Here is an 18,649-nt window from a genome sequence, read left to right as displayed (position 1 = left end):
GGAAAATATATATATTCTTTTTAAAATGGAAAGCTATGATCTTCCGAAATAGAAGGAAGGAGGCAAAGTGAAATGGTCAACACCATAAAAATATACACTTAAGATATAGATGTCTAACTGCTGAAACTCCAGTAGAAGACTTTAGGAAAGAAATATAAAGTATATAAGCTAGATTTCAAATATCAAGAAATTTGTGTACAGCTACGAGTTCCCAACATACCTGCTCATGCTTTTGAGGTTAGTTTTTAATTTAGCTCATTTACTGAGCACTGCATTTGTTGGTACCTTTAAATGTTACAGAATACAGCTACTCTACTTCCCTGTTGTTACTCGTGAGTCTGAACATGCATACAGATTTCCTGTGTAAAACACAAGATTTTAACTGCTTCGTGAAAAGTTGCCACTTGTGCCTTTTATAATCCTATATACTTCAGTTTCTTTGAAGATACAAGGGCTGATTTTAAGACATTTCAGCTAGATTTGAAAAGCTAGGTGACAGTAATTGGTTTTCTCTTGTAATAGGATTGTTATGATAACACATAGCAAATAAGGAAATAGCCTGCAAAATGCTTTCTTATGTTTTTATTAATAGTGTGTTTTGCTGTTGACTTCATTTCACTGTTTTGCCCTAGGTTACCTTGTCTCTGACAGTGTAGTGTCACAGCTAATATTAATTTAAGTAGGAATATGTATAGTAGCAAGGATGAGTTACTCATGCTGTAGCAATAGGCTAAATGAAAGCAAAATTTATTACTAGATTGATCAAAAAAAATCTCTTGGCTACTTTCTGTAGCATTTCATAACAAATAAGAATTTTCCTAAGTTAAAACTTGTTTCTGTTAACTTACTGATTAGGCTTGTATCAGACATGAATGTATAACACTGGTTTTGATCCTGTAGAAATTAATCTATTTAGTAAATGATCTCCTGTATTTATAAGTACAGGAGATAAGAATTTCTGTAGGTGAAAGTTAATAGTGAGAATATGAAGGTGTAGAAATAAACTTGTTTGCAGAAAAATATTTGCAAATTTCAAGACAATAGAATTTCTAGCTAAATGTGGTTGCTGCTCCAGTGTGGTCACCAACCAGCTGCAGCCATCTCTGTTTGATTCAGATTTAATTTACGTTAAGGAATTAAAATACTCTAAAGTGCAGGCTTATATTAAAAGGTCAGTCCTTTTCCAGACCTTGCCATTGCCATCTTACTAACCTTGAATTTGATACAAATCTGCTCCTTGATCCTACTGGAAACCACCTTTATGCAGGAAGGCTGTTACAATCAATTTTCAGACTGATCAAGTGTGCGTGTGGCCATGCAGTTTTAGATTTGTTTATGCTGCTGTGGATTTATGGCTGCTGTGGTCAGGTCTGTCCCTTAGAGACTAAATCGTGAGCTTGGCTTCTTGTTATAGGTGGGTGCCCAGCTCTGTGCTTTTTTTTTTTTTTTCAGATTTTGTTTTAAAGCTGTTCTGTTTTCTGTAAATAAATAGGTACTTAATGAAAGGTTGAATCTTGCTTTCCCAAATTCTGAATTGTAATTCTTCCAGCAAGAAAATAAATTAGAAGAATTCAACAGGAGAAACTGAGATTTTATTTTTTTTTTTTGTTACATAGGGGAGTTTCTGTAGTGTGAGAAGATATGTTTTAATTAATCTATCTGTAATAAAGCATGTGCTTACAGTCCAGTTATGGATCCCCATCCACAGGTAGTAAGAGTTTCTATATACAGCAGTTTATTTTAGTACAGCGAGGTGAAAACATGAGTTATTTTTATTAGTCTCAGTGTTTATCAGCAACAGTGCTGATAACAGTAAGTGTAGGACAATTAAGTAGTGGTGGAAGTACATAAGAATGTTACATACAAAGCAGTAGTGTCTGCATTTTCTGCATATCTATAAAACAATCTGTAAATCACATTTTATTGTGTTCTTAATGGATTGAAGTTTATTTCAACAGTTTTATATGTCAGTTTTATGTGTGTATGTTAGCATTATGTGAAGTGTACTGCTTCCTTGTGTAAAGAGTTAGAGAAGTTCACAACTGAATAGGCACTGAAGTGTAGCAACCTCATCCCAATGCAAAGCAAAGTCAATAAAAAGTACCAATTTAAAAAATGCCAAACAACAACAACAAACTTCCAAACGAAACAACCACAACTGAAAACAATCACTTTTCATCATAGGGATAAGAACATGAAATCCACCTATTTTCCTGGAGGGATGTCTTTTTTTTAAAGTCCTGCCTTTTTTTTTTTTTTTTTTAAGCAACATTTCTCAGAAAGATGGCACATACTGCAAGTATTGTAATTTTTATCTGAAAATATAATAAGATTGGATTTTTAGCTTTTTCTGGTATATTTGGATAGAGATGATTCTGACACTGAGCTTATGGTTCTGAAACAGTAAATCTTCTATTCTTTTCTGATTCCAGAAACAATCATATCACAAGTCATGTCCTACTCATAAAAAATAGAACCAGAAGGGAGGCAGAGCGTTAATTTCATCCATCCTTCTTCCTCAAATCAGGATAATTTATATCTGCACTGCTCCTAACACATTTGTCTAACTTAATCATAAAAAATTTCAATGATGGAATTTTACAAGCTTTTACAAGATCTCCGTTGTTATTCTTAACACTATAGTTTTTTCCAACGTTTGTTTAAGTAACCCTTGTTACATTCTTGGTAGCCAGCACTTAATATTTTCTCTTTTTAATAGACTTTAGAGGTTTGAGGACTCTTACCATGTCTGCCAGCACACTCCTAAACATCTAAACACTAGCAGTTAAAGCATTTTGCTCTGTTTTTTTTTTTTTCTTTAAAGTCTGGAGTATATTTGTGTCTTATTAAAGAACAGGAAAGTTTAAAACCCTTAATTGCAGTTTCTCAGTTACTCTGTTATCCAGAGTTGCACAGCAGTTAGTGCGTATATTTATATAACACTTGCAATCACTGACATATAACCAAACACACTTTTGTTTCTAGGTGAAAAATTTAGAGAACTAACGGATAAGTTCCTGAGGGTTAACTTCAGTAAAGGCTGCCCACCCTTGTTTACCACTTTGAAATCTTTATATTACAATCCAGAAAAGGTAAAATTTATTTGGTTTTAATGAAGTATTCTATATTAAATTTCTGATAGACAAAGAGTTTTTGTGTAGCTTTTCCTGTAACTTACCAAATACAGTTGAACGTTTTTCTCCTTAATGTGCTATTTTGTCGTATGTGAGTGGTCACTTGATGTCAAAATGCTTGAAATTAAATTGGTGCAGAATGCACTGAATTTTCTTGAAAAATCAAAGATGATAATTAGCTTTGTGTACTTTAAGTGCAAGTATTACAGGATTCTTTCAACTTATGGTTTATGATGTCACCAGAAGTAATGATTTTAAAATATAACGCAGGTGGCTGTTGTTCTACGTACATTTCTAAATTGCACTAATACATTAGTATTTACCACAAAGGCTTGTTTCTTATTTCAGTCTTTAGCTGAAACGTCAATGTATAATCTCTGTACTTCTGAACTCTCACAGTTTTGGCAAAATTGTGTCACATTAGAACTATTGTTTAAAATGTAGTTCTTCCTTTTAAACTTGACGGTAAGGTATAGTGAAAATAAATTTTCAAACTAAAGCATGTTACTAAAATGTGTAGAAAATAAAATAGAGATCAGTGTCTTCAGATATTGCTGTCTTTGCTGTAAACAATAAAAGTCTGGGTATTCTAAACCATTCATGACTAGGTGTGAAGAGGATTTTGTATCTGGAAAAACCCTTAATACATGATGCGGCTTTACAACAAGCAGGGCATGCTGCTTTATTTGGACTGACTATTCTTCTTTCTGACAGTTTCTTTATTCTTCTTTCTAACAGTTTCTTTGCTAGTTGTCCTAACAGGAAATTTTCAGTTCACTTCTGTAATCTCTACTTTCTCTCCATGGTTGATGTAATTTTAGTAAATTCTGATATCATGTTCTTGTGGTTTAACCCCAGCTGGCAACTTAAGTACCATGCAGCCTCCTGCTCACTCCACCCCTGCCTGGTGGAGAACAGAATCAGAAACAAGTAAACCTGATGGGTTGAAATAGGAACAGGTTAATGTTGAATCAAACCAAACTATAATAATACCAATGATAATAATAATTGTAATTAAAAGGGGAGAGGGAAGAATAAAATTGAAGAGAAATAAGTGATGCACAATACAGTTGCTTTCCATTCATTGACCAATGCCCAGCCCATCCCTGAGCAGTGTTGGCAGCTCTCAGCCATCTCTCCCCAGTTTATATACTGGACAAGATGTTCTGTGGTATGGAATATCCTTTTGCCTAGTTCAGGTCACCTGTCCTGGCCATGCTCTGTTTTGGCTTCTTATGCTCCTTCTGGCTCACAGTACACAGGAACCAGAACAATCCTTGGCTTGGAGTAAGCACAGCTTAGCAACAACTAAAACATCAGTGTACTGTCAATGTTATTCTCATTCTAAATCCCAAACACAGCACTGTACTGGCTACTAAGGAGAAAATTGCCTCTATCCCAGCTGAATCCAGGACACACGGGTATTACAAGCTTTTCTGCAGTGCCTATTGCTAATACACACTTTTCAATGTAAACATTTGAAATAGAATTGATATTTTTTTTAATTGTGAGATGCTGAGACTATTGCACAGCATTGACTGTACTTCTGTCTAAAGTTTTACTTCTACTATTTGAAATATGAAAAATCTAGAAATTGAAAAATACATATACATTCATTTGACATGTGACAAACTTTTTAGCACTTATTTGGTTTTTGACATGATGGATTAAAAAGATGAGGGCTACCGTATTTTGGGGTAGACTTATACAGAAGGGTGCCTTTCTGCTAGTTATCTTCATTGTAACAAATCAGTGCTGTTCAAAACTGCCAGCTTCATCCTAAAAAGTAATTAAAATCAGGACCTTCACCATTTCCAAATATGCTTGGATTTGTTTGTGCTGCTAGCTTCTGCAAAAGCATTTTTATTATATTTTACATTCTTCTGTTACCAACACAGATTGTCTTTTACACTTTACTTGGTTGGGTTTGCAGATAATTATAATGTAACATAAGAACCTTTTGAAACTTAGAGAAACCTTACTTTTAGTCCCTGACAGTTGATTTTAGAACTGCTAAAATTTAGGGGTTGGTGGCAGAAAATTGTGACAAACTAACGTGTGCTACACCTTTCAGGAAAACGTTAACCTTCAGTATCTAATTTGTCTAAGTTGGAGCATAGTTTTAGCTTCTCACATAAATTACAGGTGTATTTTGACTGAAAATAAAGATGATTGTAGTCAGGATCATGTTGTGCCTACCAGAAAATACGTAGCAAATTTCTGAGTTCTATACCAGTTGGGAATAAACAGTTCGCCGTGTATGTCTTAGGAAGCAGGTGCAATTTGGTGTTGTCAACTGCAGTTGCATTTTGAAGTGGCATAGATATGAGAGAGGACTTTATGAAAGAGTTGGTATTTAAGCCTAGAAAGTTCCTTTTTTTTTTTTCTAGAAGTTCGTATGGGTCCATGATCTTTTAGGAGGGCAAGGAAAAAAGGTTGGTTATATTGAAGGCAAATGTTGGTCAGATGTGTTCAGGAAAACCTTGTTTATTATCTAATTGCTGTAAGTTTGTACTTCATACTAAATGTTTTAAATAAAATTGCTGGCATACTTTCATTTAAAAACAGGTTGCAATCTACTAACATTAGTTTTGGGTGGAGTCTGGCTTCAGGTACACAGAGCTGCAAAGCTTTAGGACTTGCCCAGGTCAATATGAAGACTATTCAGGAAGGTTTTAGAAACTCTTCAGTACTTAACACTGCTTAGAAAGACTCCAAATATCAATGTTATAGATTGGAAGTTATGCTTTGTCTTCCAGTACAGACATTGTTGTAATAAACATCTAAACCAGATTTGCTGAAGTTGTGGAAGTAACATCAGAAAACAAGGTGGGAAAAATTCTGATTTTTTTTTTAATTTTTGTCTGTTAAAGGAGTTAAAATTTCAGTTGTGTTTTATGATGATCAGTCGTCAGTGTTTGTGTTCTAGTATGTTAGCATTGACTTGATCAAAGATCCTTTAAACAAATAAGGAGTTTGAAAGGTAAATTGCTCAATGAACAAGTAATCCACCAAGAATACACTGGACTAATTTTTAATTTACAAGTAGGCCAAACATCAACTTTTTTTTTTTTTGACTACACTCATTTTTCTTTTGAGAATTGTTTGACACAATCCTTCTCTGGTGCTATTTTTACATGTTTGTTAGATTAAGTTGTTTTAGGGAAACTAGAATTGCCTGGTATTTGTCTGAATTTCTTGTTTATTTGTTTGAAATCTTATCTGAGACTTCACTGAAGATCAGTAAGCTGTGTCTAAAGGGCCCTGAAGACAGGTAGTCTTTTTGTTGTTTGAACATTTCCAGGAAAAGGAAAAAACCTATAGGATATTATCTTTGCATAGTTTATTGTAGAGTATGTTGTCCTTCTGTACGTCCCTGCCCTTGGGTAATAATTTTCAGTGTATTCAATTAAACCAAATAATCCTTGTATGTTAGGCGTAACTTTTGGCAAAGTGAAAAATTTAGCATGATTGTCATCCAATAAAAGAATGGCTGAAGTAGTTACCTTTATCTCTGTTTTATTGGTTCTGGTTTTTGGGGGAGTAGGTGAGTTATTTCAGGCAGGAGTGTTCATGTTTCAGAAACTTCGGTGGTTTTTCTCCCAGATTCTCTGGAATGTGTTTTTAATAGTCAAGGAGTAACATTAAGTTCCAGATTCAGGCCTGGGAATTTAGGTCAGAGGCTGTAGAGTACTCTTCAGTTCACCACCATATGTGGTTTCCTACTCAGTCTCAGCAGATGTTCCCAAGGCTCCTTTTAGCTATGCGAGGTAGGACTGATAGATGTGTTTTAATTGTAGAGGGAGCACAGGCACCTGTAATGTGGTTATACACATACAGATGCCTGAACCTGTAGGTGCCTGCTGTGTGTTCCATGTTTCACTAGGGTGTGTTTGGAACTGCTTATACTTCTTCACGAAGTATCCATTGTATGAGTACTTCATACCTATGAAACTAACACTGAGGAAGCTTTCCCAGTTCTTTCTAGAAAGAAGTACTGAATGCCCCACCAAAAAGTCAAATCACTGCAGTGCTAACTGGGTGGAAGGGATGTTACTTTTTCAGCTACTGAACTGGAATTTTTTTACATACTTGTACCAGTATTGGTGTGGTGAAGGATGTGGAGTACAACTTATTTTTCATCTCTTCATTGAAGAATATGCCTTACTATGGTTAAGGAGGAAAGGTATTTTTATCTTTCTTTACAGTTTAAGTATAACTGTTTAAGATCACTTGGGTGAAATCATGGAAGGGTGCCATAAATGGGAAATGTAAAGTTGTTTGTTTCACGGAAAAAAGTAATCTTAAGGTTTTTGCTGGAAGAAACTTTCTTTGAGCAACCAAAGGCATGAGGATCTGAAATCTGTTCAATCAAGATTACATATAGTTTTGTTGCTTTTTGGCATTCTCTAAGACTTGTTTTGAGGTACAACATTCCTTAATAATAACTATAATGAGTTAAATAAAATATACCTCATATTGCATTATGCAGTGTATGTGTAATTCTGGAGCAGAAAAAAATATACATGTTGGCCTTGTGTTCAGTTTGTGATGCACAGAGGTTTATATTTGACTGCACAACTGGGTTGAAAAGGAATCAAGATCTGGTAACTGCGTGAAACTTGGATGCTTGAGAAAGTAACAGATGCTACTGTGAAACCTGGGAAAAGCAGGTTAGCTGGATGTTTCATCATTCTCAGCAGTACTGTTACCTTCTAAGAGGAAGTTGTTAATCCACTGATAATTGTGTTAAAGGAGACTTTAAAAGAACTGGAAGCTGATGGGCAGAAAGTGTTAAACTTGCTTTGCTGTAAATTGCTGCACATGCTTCTGCAACAAGATCCAGTTTGAGACTTTCTGGTCCATTACTGCTTGCAAATCAATGATATGGCTAATGTTTTTCTCCCTAGTTTTAGAAGGGGTCTAACCAATACATGGTTTAATCCTTCAAAGTTCTTCAAAGGAGCTTGTGATTCTTCAGGTTTTTGCACTGTTATGCTAATGTGATAAGTAGCATGTGAACTAGTTTGGTTTTTAATTGTCTTTTCCTCTTTGTCAAGCCACTTAGACTGGAGGAGACATAAGTAGTTTAGACTGAAGAAATGGAGCTACCAGTTGTCTTCTGCCTAGAAACTGTACTGCCATTTTACCTTGCTCAATGTATTGTGCTGTGGATAGAGCTTTTGATTGTAAAAATACTGTATCATTTAAAAAATCATGCCAGCTGTTCGGTATCCTGGTTGCACATCTATACCATTCTGTAGCATAAAATTAATATTGAAATAAGAAGTGAGAGGCATCAGGTTGCAGGATGAAATGTTGGACAAAGGATGACATGAGGTGATGTCTGTTTACGTTTTTTATAGTATTGGTAACTGCTTTTCTACAGGTTATATGGGTGAGTAAGGATAAGTTATGTAAAGAGTTCAAGTTATTTCTCAAGTGATAATTGTTAGTGTGCTGCCTTTTTCCAGATACCAAAGGCATGCACTAATCACTTCCTAACTTGCTGCCTTGGTACACAGCCAGATTCTATGTCTTCCCAATTGAAGACAAGGTCAATTGGAGGGTGATAGAGGATTGGAGGGTGTCAGACTGAGTCTTACAGTGTTTTTTCAGTGTCTCATTCAAAGCAAGTTTATAATATCATGTAGACTGTGTTCAGTGGTACATCACTGATAGTCATAGATCACTTTTTATCTACAAAACATTAGAGAAATCATTTGATGAAACACTGTCTTAATGGCTTTGTTTTTATTTTCAAAAAATGCTTGATGGTGAAGAATCATGTTCATCATTCTATGTTTGTTTCATATATCTCTTGAAGTAACCACTGCATGTTGTGAAGAAATTGGTTATGCTTTCCTTCTATTCCTTATATGGCAGTCTGAGGCTTTTTAAATGTGAAAACTCTTGGTCATAATGAAGTAGGGTAAAGGGAGTGTGGTTACATAAAAAGCAAAGCTCACAAATGTAAAAAGCACTGTACAAGGTTCTACTTACCTGTTGGGTTTGGAGAAAGGAAGGGAAATGGGTGATCTGGACAAGAGCTGAGACCTTTCCCTACAGGTTACTAGTATTAAGGAACTTCAGTTCTGAGCTTGATATTAATTTTTCTCAACTGATCTTTGTAGTGTCTTGTAAGGACAGTGTGTTTCACTTCGTGTGTCAGTCAGCTGACTTCGGGGTTGCTCTAACAGCTTGCAGACTCTTAAATGTCACTTATATGAACTCTTCTCATATGGAACAAATGCAGCAAAATGGCCTTTGCAAAACAATCACAAACAAAAGGCAAAACCAGATATCTCTTCAAAATCAAGTTCACACACTTTCCTGCATAAGTTGGCACTGTAGCTGTGCATGTTGGATTGAGTTGAAAATTTTATTAGTATATTATGAAGCATGATTTTACTAAATTACACATAATAGAGAGGAATATTCTTAATTTTTTTGGTGTTTTTTAAGTGGTTGCTACCTGTTATTCAGAAACAATTTGCTGTTTTCTGTCAAAAATAGAAAATTCAGTCCTCATAAGAACATGCTTTAATTAATCTGTTAATCAAATTTTAATTAGTCACCTACATTAGTGTATGGCTTCTAAACTGAAGGAAGAAATTAAATGGGGAAAATATGAGTATAGACTCAAAGTGGTTTTATAATTTATTGCATGTTGTTGCATGTATTAAAAGAGACACCAGCCACTTGGGTTCTATTCCTCAAGCATATCTGATTTTAAAATAGCTTTTAGAATACAGAATTATTACAGAGATTCCACAGTAAACATGCGTACCTTGGCTATGAATTCGGTCACCTTTTCAAGTACCAGCCTTTGCCTGTTTGTACAATTCCTCTTGAAACACATTCTTGCTTTTGGCTATTGTTTAAGATATCCTGAAGCAACTCTGAATGTCCTACTGCTCTGCAAAACTATAAGTTCATTCCCTGTTTGTGTGGGAATTTTTGTCCAGATGTGTTAACTAGAATGTGCTAACCAGATCTTACCTTGATCAGACCTGGAACTAGCACCTTCCTGTTGCAAATTCTTGCCTTCTATACTTATCTTAAGTTCCTACTGTGGTGGCTTGTCTTATGGCAAGTTCCTTCTGTGGCCTTGACAGTGTTTGAGACAGGCAGCTGTGCTCTTTTAAATCCTTACACCTGAGAGGAAGACAAGTCCCAAGCAGGTACTTAGGTTTCTTGTGCTTTCTCAACCTGCATCTTCTCACATCTGCTAGCGCCAAGGCAAACATTGGATATGGTGATATTTTGTTTTGATCTTCTGGGTATGATTTACTTCTCTGATAGGGCACTTCTTAGAACAGGAGAGTCAAGTATGCCATCTGCACGTATTCTGTATTAGACTATGTGCAACAAAATGGCGGTGGATGGTTAACTGATGCCTGGTTGTTGCCCTTAGCCCTGTCTTGATGATACTTGTGTTTATTCTTATACATACCTAAGAGTGGATTCCTGTACGTGTCAAGGAAAAGCAGAAGATACTAGTTGCCAATGATTTCATGGACAACTTTTGCTGTTATGCTAAACAAAAAAAACAAACCAAAACACAACTACAAGCTTGTTCATGGGGCAGAATCCAGAGAAATTCAAAGCACCTTTTGTGATAATTCTTTTTGTCATCTTTCCTAATGAGATTCTCATTTCAAGCTCAACACTTGTGGTAACTCTTCTTCAGGTCTTCTAGGAGTTGCTGATCAAGTAGCAAGTTGAGTATATCAAGGCAATAGAGAATGTACACCACTTCTCTGATTTTTGAGGGTATGTGGGTGTCACTTCCATTACTTTCTTAAATGCATACAATCTCAGCAGTGAAGGATCAGGTTATAGAACTGCTAAACAGATTGGGTGTGCACATGCTTATTGGGCCTGAATGGGGTGCATCTCCAACTGCTGCTGGAGCTGGACAGTGTCATTGCAGTCAGTCTTTGAAATTTTATTATGATGGATGGGGTTTCCTCAGGACTGGAGGAAAGCAAACATTACTCTTGTTTTCAAGAAGTACAAAAAGGAGGATCTGAGAAGCTATGGGTCACTCAGCTTCATCTCAATCCTTGTGCAGCTGATGAAGCAAGTAATTGTGGAAACCCAGAAAGTGTGGTTGGGAGTAGGTGTGATGTATTTGTGAAGGGGAATTCATGCCTGACTAACTTTATAGCCTTGTATGACAAAATTACTATCTCAGCACTTGTATGTTGGTTGGAGAGCAGTTGGTATTATGTATGTTGACTTCAGCAAGGCTTTTAATTAACACTGTCTGTGGTAACACAGACAACCTGTTGGAAGTACATAATTTTGACAGTGTCAAAAGCCTTACTACTTCAGGGTAGGCACTTGCCAAAAGAGCAGGTTGGTTGTTCAGGAGTGAGACAAGGTTAGTCTGAGGTTGTGATCTACAGATATGGAGGGATCTAGTAATTGTTTCTGTACAGTCCTTCATCTGTCAGTCTTGATTTTGGAGCTCTCAAAGTGGCACATATGGCATCTGTCTTTATTTCTGCTAAATTTCACAGTGCAAATTCTAATAGCCAATGTTGTGCATTTGGTGTTTTGTCAGTGATCATCTGCTCGTAGTCTCAATTAAAGAGAAAGACCTGCTTAAAGCTTCCAACTTAGAAATCAGCAATCATTTGGCCTGGCTGTTGATGTAGGTGCTCACTGAAGTAGAGTTTACCCTCTTGTAGTTGGTGAAGGAAGAGTGGAGGACTGATAAAATTCTAGTAAAGTTGTAATACCATCCAGATTATTTCTTGAGTCAGATAACTCATGTTCACCTTGCGTTCACCTTGCCTGCTGATGAAGACGGTTTGTTCTAGCAAATCTGGTGGCGTTTGTAACATTATACAACAGGAACTAGTGGTGTGACACTGTGGTAGGGTCAGTGTGCTGTGCTGTGTAAATGCAGAGCTGTTGAGAGGTGCTCAGTGGTGCAGTTTTCTGATGCTTGACAGGTGCCATATGCCAGGTTACAAGTGAGGTGCTGTGTTTTGGAGATCAGTACTTCAATTTTTAATGACTGTTACTTATATTCACTATTCCCAGTACCTGTTGTCTTACTGTAATCTACAGTGACAACTGCAATGGCATATGTTTAAAGAGAAGATGGCCTTTTACCCAAAAATAGCCTGCATTATGGAGGTGACAACACAAGTCCCATGATCTGTCATCCTCGTCTTGAAGTCTTAATATCTAGAAATTCCATGCTGGAAGAGTTCTTGATCTTTATATACTGTGTGTGTGTTGAAGGTGAGGATAACAGGCACCGAATTTGTAGGACTCCAACAGATGATGTTACTCATGGAACTGATTCATGAGTCTGTCATGCAACTCAGAATGGATTATCCAAGAGCCTTGAATTGTGGACAGAGTACTTCACATTCCCAGTTGTCCATTCCACCCTGTCTTTCAGTTGACATTTTTGCTGAAAGAACAGTGCAGGGGTTTGAGCACCAGTTTCTGAATCTGTACAACTATAAATATGTGCTCAGCTTTTTTCTTAATATGTTGTACTATTTAGTTAAAAGTGGAGCTGCTCAACCAGCTATTTCTGCAATGGCAAGCTTGAAAAGATGGTTGGATTGAACATGGGAAAGTAAAAAATATTGGCTGTCCTCATTTGGAAAATCCACAGACATGATTCAAAAAAACCTCACATGCTACAGGAAGTGCTTGTTTGTAGTGAGGCCAATGATGATAATGTGTTTTGAAGAACTGTAGTTATTTCTGAAAAAAAATAGTTTCTTTTACTTAACATTTAAAACACATTGTTCTTGTATTGCCTTTGGATATTTATTCACTTGATATTCCTGATCTTGCCATAAAACACTAAAGTTTTGCATCATCAATTCATAAGCATACTTGGAGGTAACTTGCATTTTGAAGTGAATTTGTTGTCTTTGTGACTTTAAACCAAGGACTAAGTAGTAAGAATTGTAGGTGAGTACAAGGAAAATGTCTCAACACAATGTAGTCTGTGTGTACATGGAGTACTGTGATATGGGTGTCTTAGTCTATCCAGGGAAGAGGACTTACTGTTGAGCTGCTGGGCTCTTCTTTTGTGCTACAAGTGATTTCATAGTTTTTATACTTTGCTTAGTACTTTATATGAAGTAGGTTGGTAAAATATGGGTATGAGCAAAGTATAACCATTCTCCTTGAATTTTCTGTTATGCTACACCTTTAATTTAAAAAGCCTACTATATAACATGGAGGCTTATTAAATCTTTTTATCAGGCTTCTTTCAGTTTCTAAATAGCAAGTGTACTTGGCTATTTAAATTACATTTTTTCTATTGATATCTTTCTGCTTGAATGAAATTCATACAGTTGGTATAACACTCATTATGTCAGGACGAAGCTGTAGGCTTTTTTGCATATTTGGGGAGCAACAGCTAGTGTTTAGAAGTGCCATTGCATTATTATGAGTTTTGTTGTTTATACAAAGTCTTTGTTCAGAGTGAATGTAACTGTGTCACATAGCAGAATGTTTGTTCTGGAAGCTAATAACCAAGTATAAGCAATTACATGGGATATAGTAATTTTCACATTCTATAAGCTACTGTCCAGGTGTATTAGAAATAACTGTGAACAGCCTTATGTGCTAATGTTCCTCACAAGAGGAGGATCTTGGAATTCTACCCCCACCTCCTCCCCAGAAAACTCTTTTTGTAGTTGAACAGTGTTCAAAAATACTCTTTGGTTCCTTCTATGTGCTGGTGTCTCTATCCATGAGATAAAAAGTCCAAAGAGTGAAGATCTTCAATTAGTAAACATCAAGGTTTACGTCGATTGTGTTGCAGGTGCATTGGTTGATTCCATTGAAGCTCGACATTAGTGCACATGTGCCCTTTTTCTGAGTATCTAAAGTTGTGGAGACTGTGAGGAAGTACTGGATGAGAGAAAATGTCTGGCTGGAAGAAACATCAGAAACAACAGTCTCAAAAAAAGGTGTAGGACTGTCCACACAGGAAGGTAGGCTGTCTTCAGTGAAGATATTTCTTTAACCCTTTCTGGAAAGAAGGCATATTTCTTCCTTGATGTGGAAAGCTAAAGGAATATAAAGCAAATTGCCACTGTTTTTTCAAGTTAGATGTCCTCTGCGAATTATTGGTGGATTACATAAGGAAGTGAAAAACATTAGTTCTGCTAAAAATCTTCTGGCATTTTAACGAGAAATAGCTCTGTAAGAGTAACCAAGGACAGCCTTTTGTTCATACTGACTCCCTCAGTGCAAGTGCTAGAAAGTTGTGTCTTTGAGTTAAAATTCCGGTAGGGGAAATCTGGGAAGTGGACTTTCTCAGGATCTGGTTAACAACTGGTGTGTTCATAGCAAAAGATAGCATTTCTACTATACAAGTGGATCATAAGGAGGAGTAAGGAAGTTTTAAAATAAGTGAAGGAAGGAGAAGGATGAGAACTTTTGTTGTAGGTACGACAAGGATAGGATCCTTCCACTCTGCAGTGAGAATGGGTAGTGTAAAACATGTTGATGGCTGACAGTTTGGGTCTGTGAGGTAACTTGTAAGCCAAGAGCTGACAGGTGTAGCCAGCTGACTTACAAACTACTTTATCAAGACAACTTTTTTAGTCTGCATAGTCAATGTTGAGATTAACTGCTCTAAGTAACAGTTAGATTGAAGACCCAGAAGAAATGCTCTCAATATCTCTGCTCATAGTTGCTCCTACTGATGTTCTGCTCATGTGGAATGATTTGCTTTTTTTAGTGCAGTCCCCAAACTTCTCCAAAAACTCTCAGAAAAAATCATTAAATTAGTTGTGTGATGACCACAGTGACAGAGTATTGGTTTGCTCTGAATTTGTTTTCTTATGAGTCTTAAAACTTTCAGCACAAACTCGTTTTACTATTGCTATCTTAATTCATTTTGTCAACAGTTTTATGACTGGATCATTAGTAATAACAAAACTAACTGGAAAGTCAGATGCTCTAAAATTAACAGTATTTTTCTGAATGTTTACATACTGTGATATAATGCAAATTTTTTGTTTGGCACTTTTCTCATATGCTGTGGCTTATGACACATTTCACAAGTTACTAGTCTTGACACAATACGATAAAAAGGGGATGTGTTGTCCATTTGACACATTTGAAACAACCAGTAAGATGTCAAGGCTGAATTCTCCAAACACTGATCATATAGCCTAGGATTTATAGTTTCAGGAATGTTTATCTTCAGAAACATTCACTGACTTCAGCTGATACCAAATGCTCAGCATATTAGAAAATCTGGTCCTACATATTTTAAGGCAAATGAAAATGAAAAAATCTTTATTGGTGTTCAGTGCTTCCATAGAACAGTATACCATTTCTTTCCTATTTCATTCACTCTTGGGTGTATGTTAAATGAGACAAGTGCTCTTCAGGAAAAAATGTATAACAATGCTTTATATTGTGTTGCTTGGTGTCTGTAATTGCTTGAGAATGGCTCCTTCATTTGTACCTTACAACCTCTTGGCTTTAGTGTAACTCAGACACAGGACTGCTGTTGAAACACTAAGTCTGAGCTAGCTAGTTATCTCTAAATTTTAGTATTGTTTTTCTTCTGTACTACACTCATATCAAGAAAGTGTCAGTTTTTATAATTTACCAGATATTTGCAGTTCATTATTAAGTGCAGGTTCATCTGGAGTGGGGTGCAGTACATTAAAAAAAATGGGTAAACGTCAGATCCTCAGTCTTCCATATGAAGTGCTTTCCTAGCACAACTTTGCAATTTATGACTGCCTGTGGGAGTCTGTTTCATAAGGCTCCATCATGTCTCTAACAGTATTTCTGGGGAAATACAATATCCCAGTTATAGTCTGTTTATCCTTTTGGACTAGTTCCTAGATGAAAGATGTCTAATACATTTAAGCAATGCGCTTTTTTTTTGAGCTCTTTGCGTAGTTGGAAATAGCGCATAAATGAGTAGGCTTCTCTAAAGTACATACTGGCTTCAGTTGTAGACTGACATGTTAAATTTCTATAGCTTAATTTGAAAATGCAGTAAAAGATGAGTGTTTCCAAGTGTAAAATCAGAAAAGAAATTTAAATAACCAACTTTTAATAGTCTTTCATGCAGTCCCTAGGCTTGTGTTTTAACTTTGTGTTGTACATTTTACAGCTTGACCACTATTGGGAGAGTTTTCCTGGGACAGTAAGTCTGTTCTGACTGTGGTGTTGCTGGTACTACTGAACTCTAGAGGCCTGCGCAGACATTTTCTAAATTGTGTAACTTCTCATTGCCAGTTTTGTAAACTGCTAATCTGTGTTAGCTTTCTCTTAAAAAAAAAAAGGCCTGTGTAGAAATGACATATGATCCTCATAGTCACATTACTTAATATGATACAGCTGAACACTCATGTTCCTACTTTGTTCTGTAGCTTTACTATTGCTGCACCTATAACCAATATACATTTTCATTGAAGTTTCCATAAGTTTTTGAGGGAAGTTAAACTATTATATTGATAACAGCTAGATGTGTAGTTGAATTTGAAAAATTATTTAACTACTTTAGTCATACTTTTGTTATTTTCTGAATGGAAAGATGCTACCTTTCATGAAAAAGATTAGAGGACTTCGAAGTTCCTAACAAAGAGAAGACCCCATTTTCAAGTCTGGCTGAATCAATCCTATGTTTTTCCATCCCAAGTAGATGCCGTAACAGTTTGTTGATAAAGATATTTGGAGTATTGATTTTACAATATCTTTTAAGAATTCGTTTTAATATTCAAATTGTTGCATTTGAAGCACTTAAAATTCATGTCTGGCTCTTGTATTTATAATCATTGTACTTAGTTTGTTGTGCTTAACATGAGACTGATCTTCTAATACTGTTGCTGGGCTCCAGATGAGGTTGTGCAGTTGTACTTTCAATGTATAAACATAACCATACTAGACCTCTTCATAGCGGCAGTAAGTTCTGTAATGAACAATGTTCTTGTGACTCGTTTGCCATTCTGGTTGAGTGCTCTGCTGTCTACACAGCCGGTGTGCCAAGCAGCTTTCCCCTAGCTGAGAGTTCTCTTCTCTAAGAATAACTTGGAAGTGCAAAACCTGTTACATATGGGACAAAAATATGTTTCCAGTGTATAAGCTGGAAACAAAAACTGGTTAATGCAGTCACATATGACTAGAAATGTTGCATGGTTTAGTCAAAATTACAAAACAATTGCAATGTTTATCAAATACTACTGCTACTATAAACTTTCTGATTGGTTATGCTACTACATAGCATTATTTTTAAGGGAGTGCTGCTTTAGCAGGTCAAGTGTACAGAATACTATATTACAAGTTACTTTTTGAATGACAAATAACAAACTAGACTAATATAAATGGAGGAAGCTTTTTCTTCTGGAGTTTAGTATTTCAAATAGCCTGTGTGTTCATTTGTGCTGTTGATACTAGAAAAAGTATCACTTGTTTTATTTCAGGATTAGCTATTGTTAGTGCTGGCAGCAAGGGACAGTAACAGTTTTAAAGATGGTGCTGCAGAGTTAGTGCTTTGTGGCTGGCCAGTCCTTATAAGCTGGTAGCTCTCTGGTGAAATTCCTGAGGATAAATGTCTTCTTAGCTACCACACACTGAGAAATGCTGAAGTTGGCAACTAACCATGATGCAATAGGATTAGCTTTATAGAAGAATAATAACATTTTTCTCCTATCTGGGTTAAGATGGCCAGTTACAAGCTGACTAGAAAGGTCTACTCTGGCCTCCAATTGGGAGGCCTGGAGACACACCGTCTATAACGCAGCTGTCTCCTTTGAGAACACACACAGGATCACTCTCGAGGAGAAAAGGCAATGCAGAAAGAACCCTGTCTTGCAGAAGATACCATCTAAGGAGTCTTTCTGCTGTGCCTTTTGCAATCGGATATGTCTGTCTCGTATTGGCCTCATAAGCCACCAGTGTGCCTGTAACAAATGTGGATAGAGCCTTCCCAGATCTTCGTTCGCGAAGCCCAGCCATGATGATGAGAAAGGTGTTTCTACAGGTACTTGAACCTGACTGTAGAATACCTAGGTTTTCACCAAAACAGGGTGCAAGATTCTGAGCAGCTGCTTAACAAACTCAGTTGAGGAACAGATCTGAATGAAAACTCACTGATTTCACTTTTTTTTGGCCGTTGACTCTGTTTTAGATGAATTTAACATGGCTGTGAAACTTGCCTTTAGATGTGTGTTTTAGTGCAGGTAAAGATTTTTGTTTCCCTGTGTATGTATGAGCATATGCACACATTTAACAATGGTTTTCTTAGGGAAGCAGGAGTGAGGATTAATGGCTCAGTTCAGTAAATTTAAAAACAGAGATGCACCTACATCTGATTGCTGATAGTTCTAAAGCAACACTTTCATTGGGGGTTACACAAAATAGTAAAGCTGTGTACTGGACATATGTCAAAAGGTGGATAAGAAATTTAATGCGATTTGTGTTTAGTAAAAGGCTACTTTTTATAGTTTTTATTTTCATGGCGTGAGGTGGTAAAATAATTTTTAATTGACTGT

The 18,649-nt window shown here is 36.3% G+C and overlaps 1 protein-coding gene across 3 annotated transcripts in view; it reads left to right on the top strand.

The window, feature by feature from the left end:
• NAA16 (N-alpha-acetyltransferase 16, NatA auxiliary subunit) overlaps positions 1 to 18,649 on the top strand; it is a 61,732-nt gene that overhangs the window by 28,329 nt on the left and 14,754 nt on the right. For 2 of the 3 annotated variants that reach the window (XM_051778688.1, XM_051778687.1), the window contains exon 9: positions 2,986 to 3,092. In XM_051778688.1, the coding sequence (XP_051634648.1) occupies positions 2,986 to 3,092 (107 nt within the window). Of the gene's footprint in view, positions 1 to 2,985; positions 3,093 to 13,947; positions 14,096 to 18,649 lie in introns of those variants that run through there. The other variant, XM_051778690.1, reaches the window with a different exon arrangement.

This window comes from Manacus candei, unplaced genomic scaffold (assembly GCF_025592945.1).
Source record: "Manacus candei isolate 608988 ecotype Guabito, Panama unplaced genomic scaffold, ASM2559294v1 h1tg000014l, whole genome shotgun sequence".
NCBI classification, from domain to species: domain Eukaryota; kingdom Metazoa; phylum Chordata; class Aves; order Passeriformes; family Pipridae; genus Manacus; species Manacus candei.
This window is presented reverse-complemented; position numbering and strand designations above follow the sequence as displayed.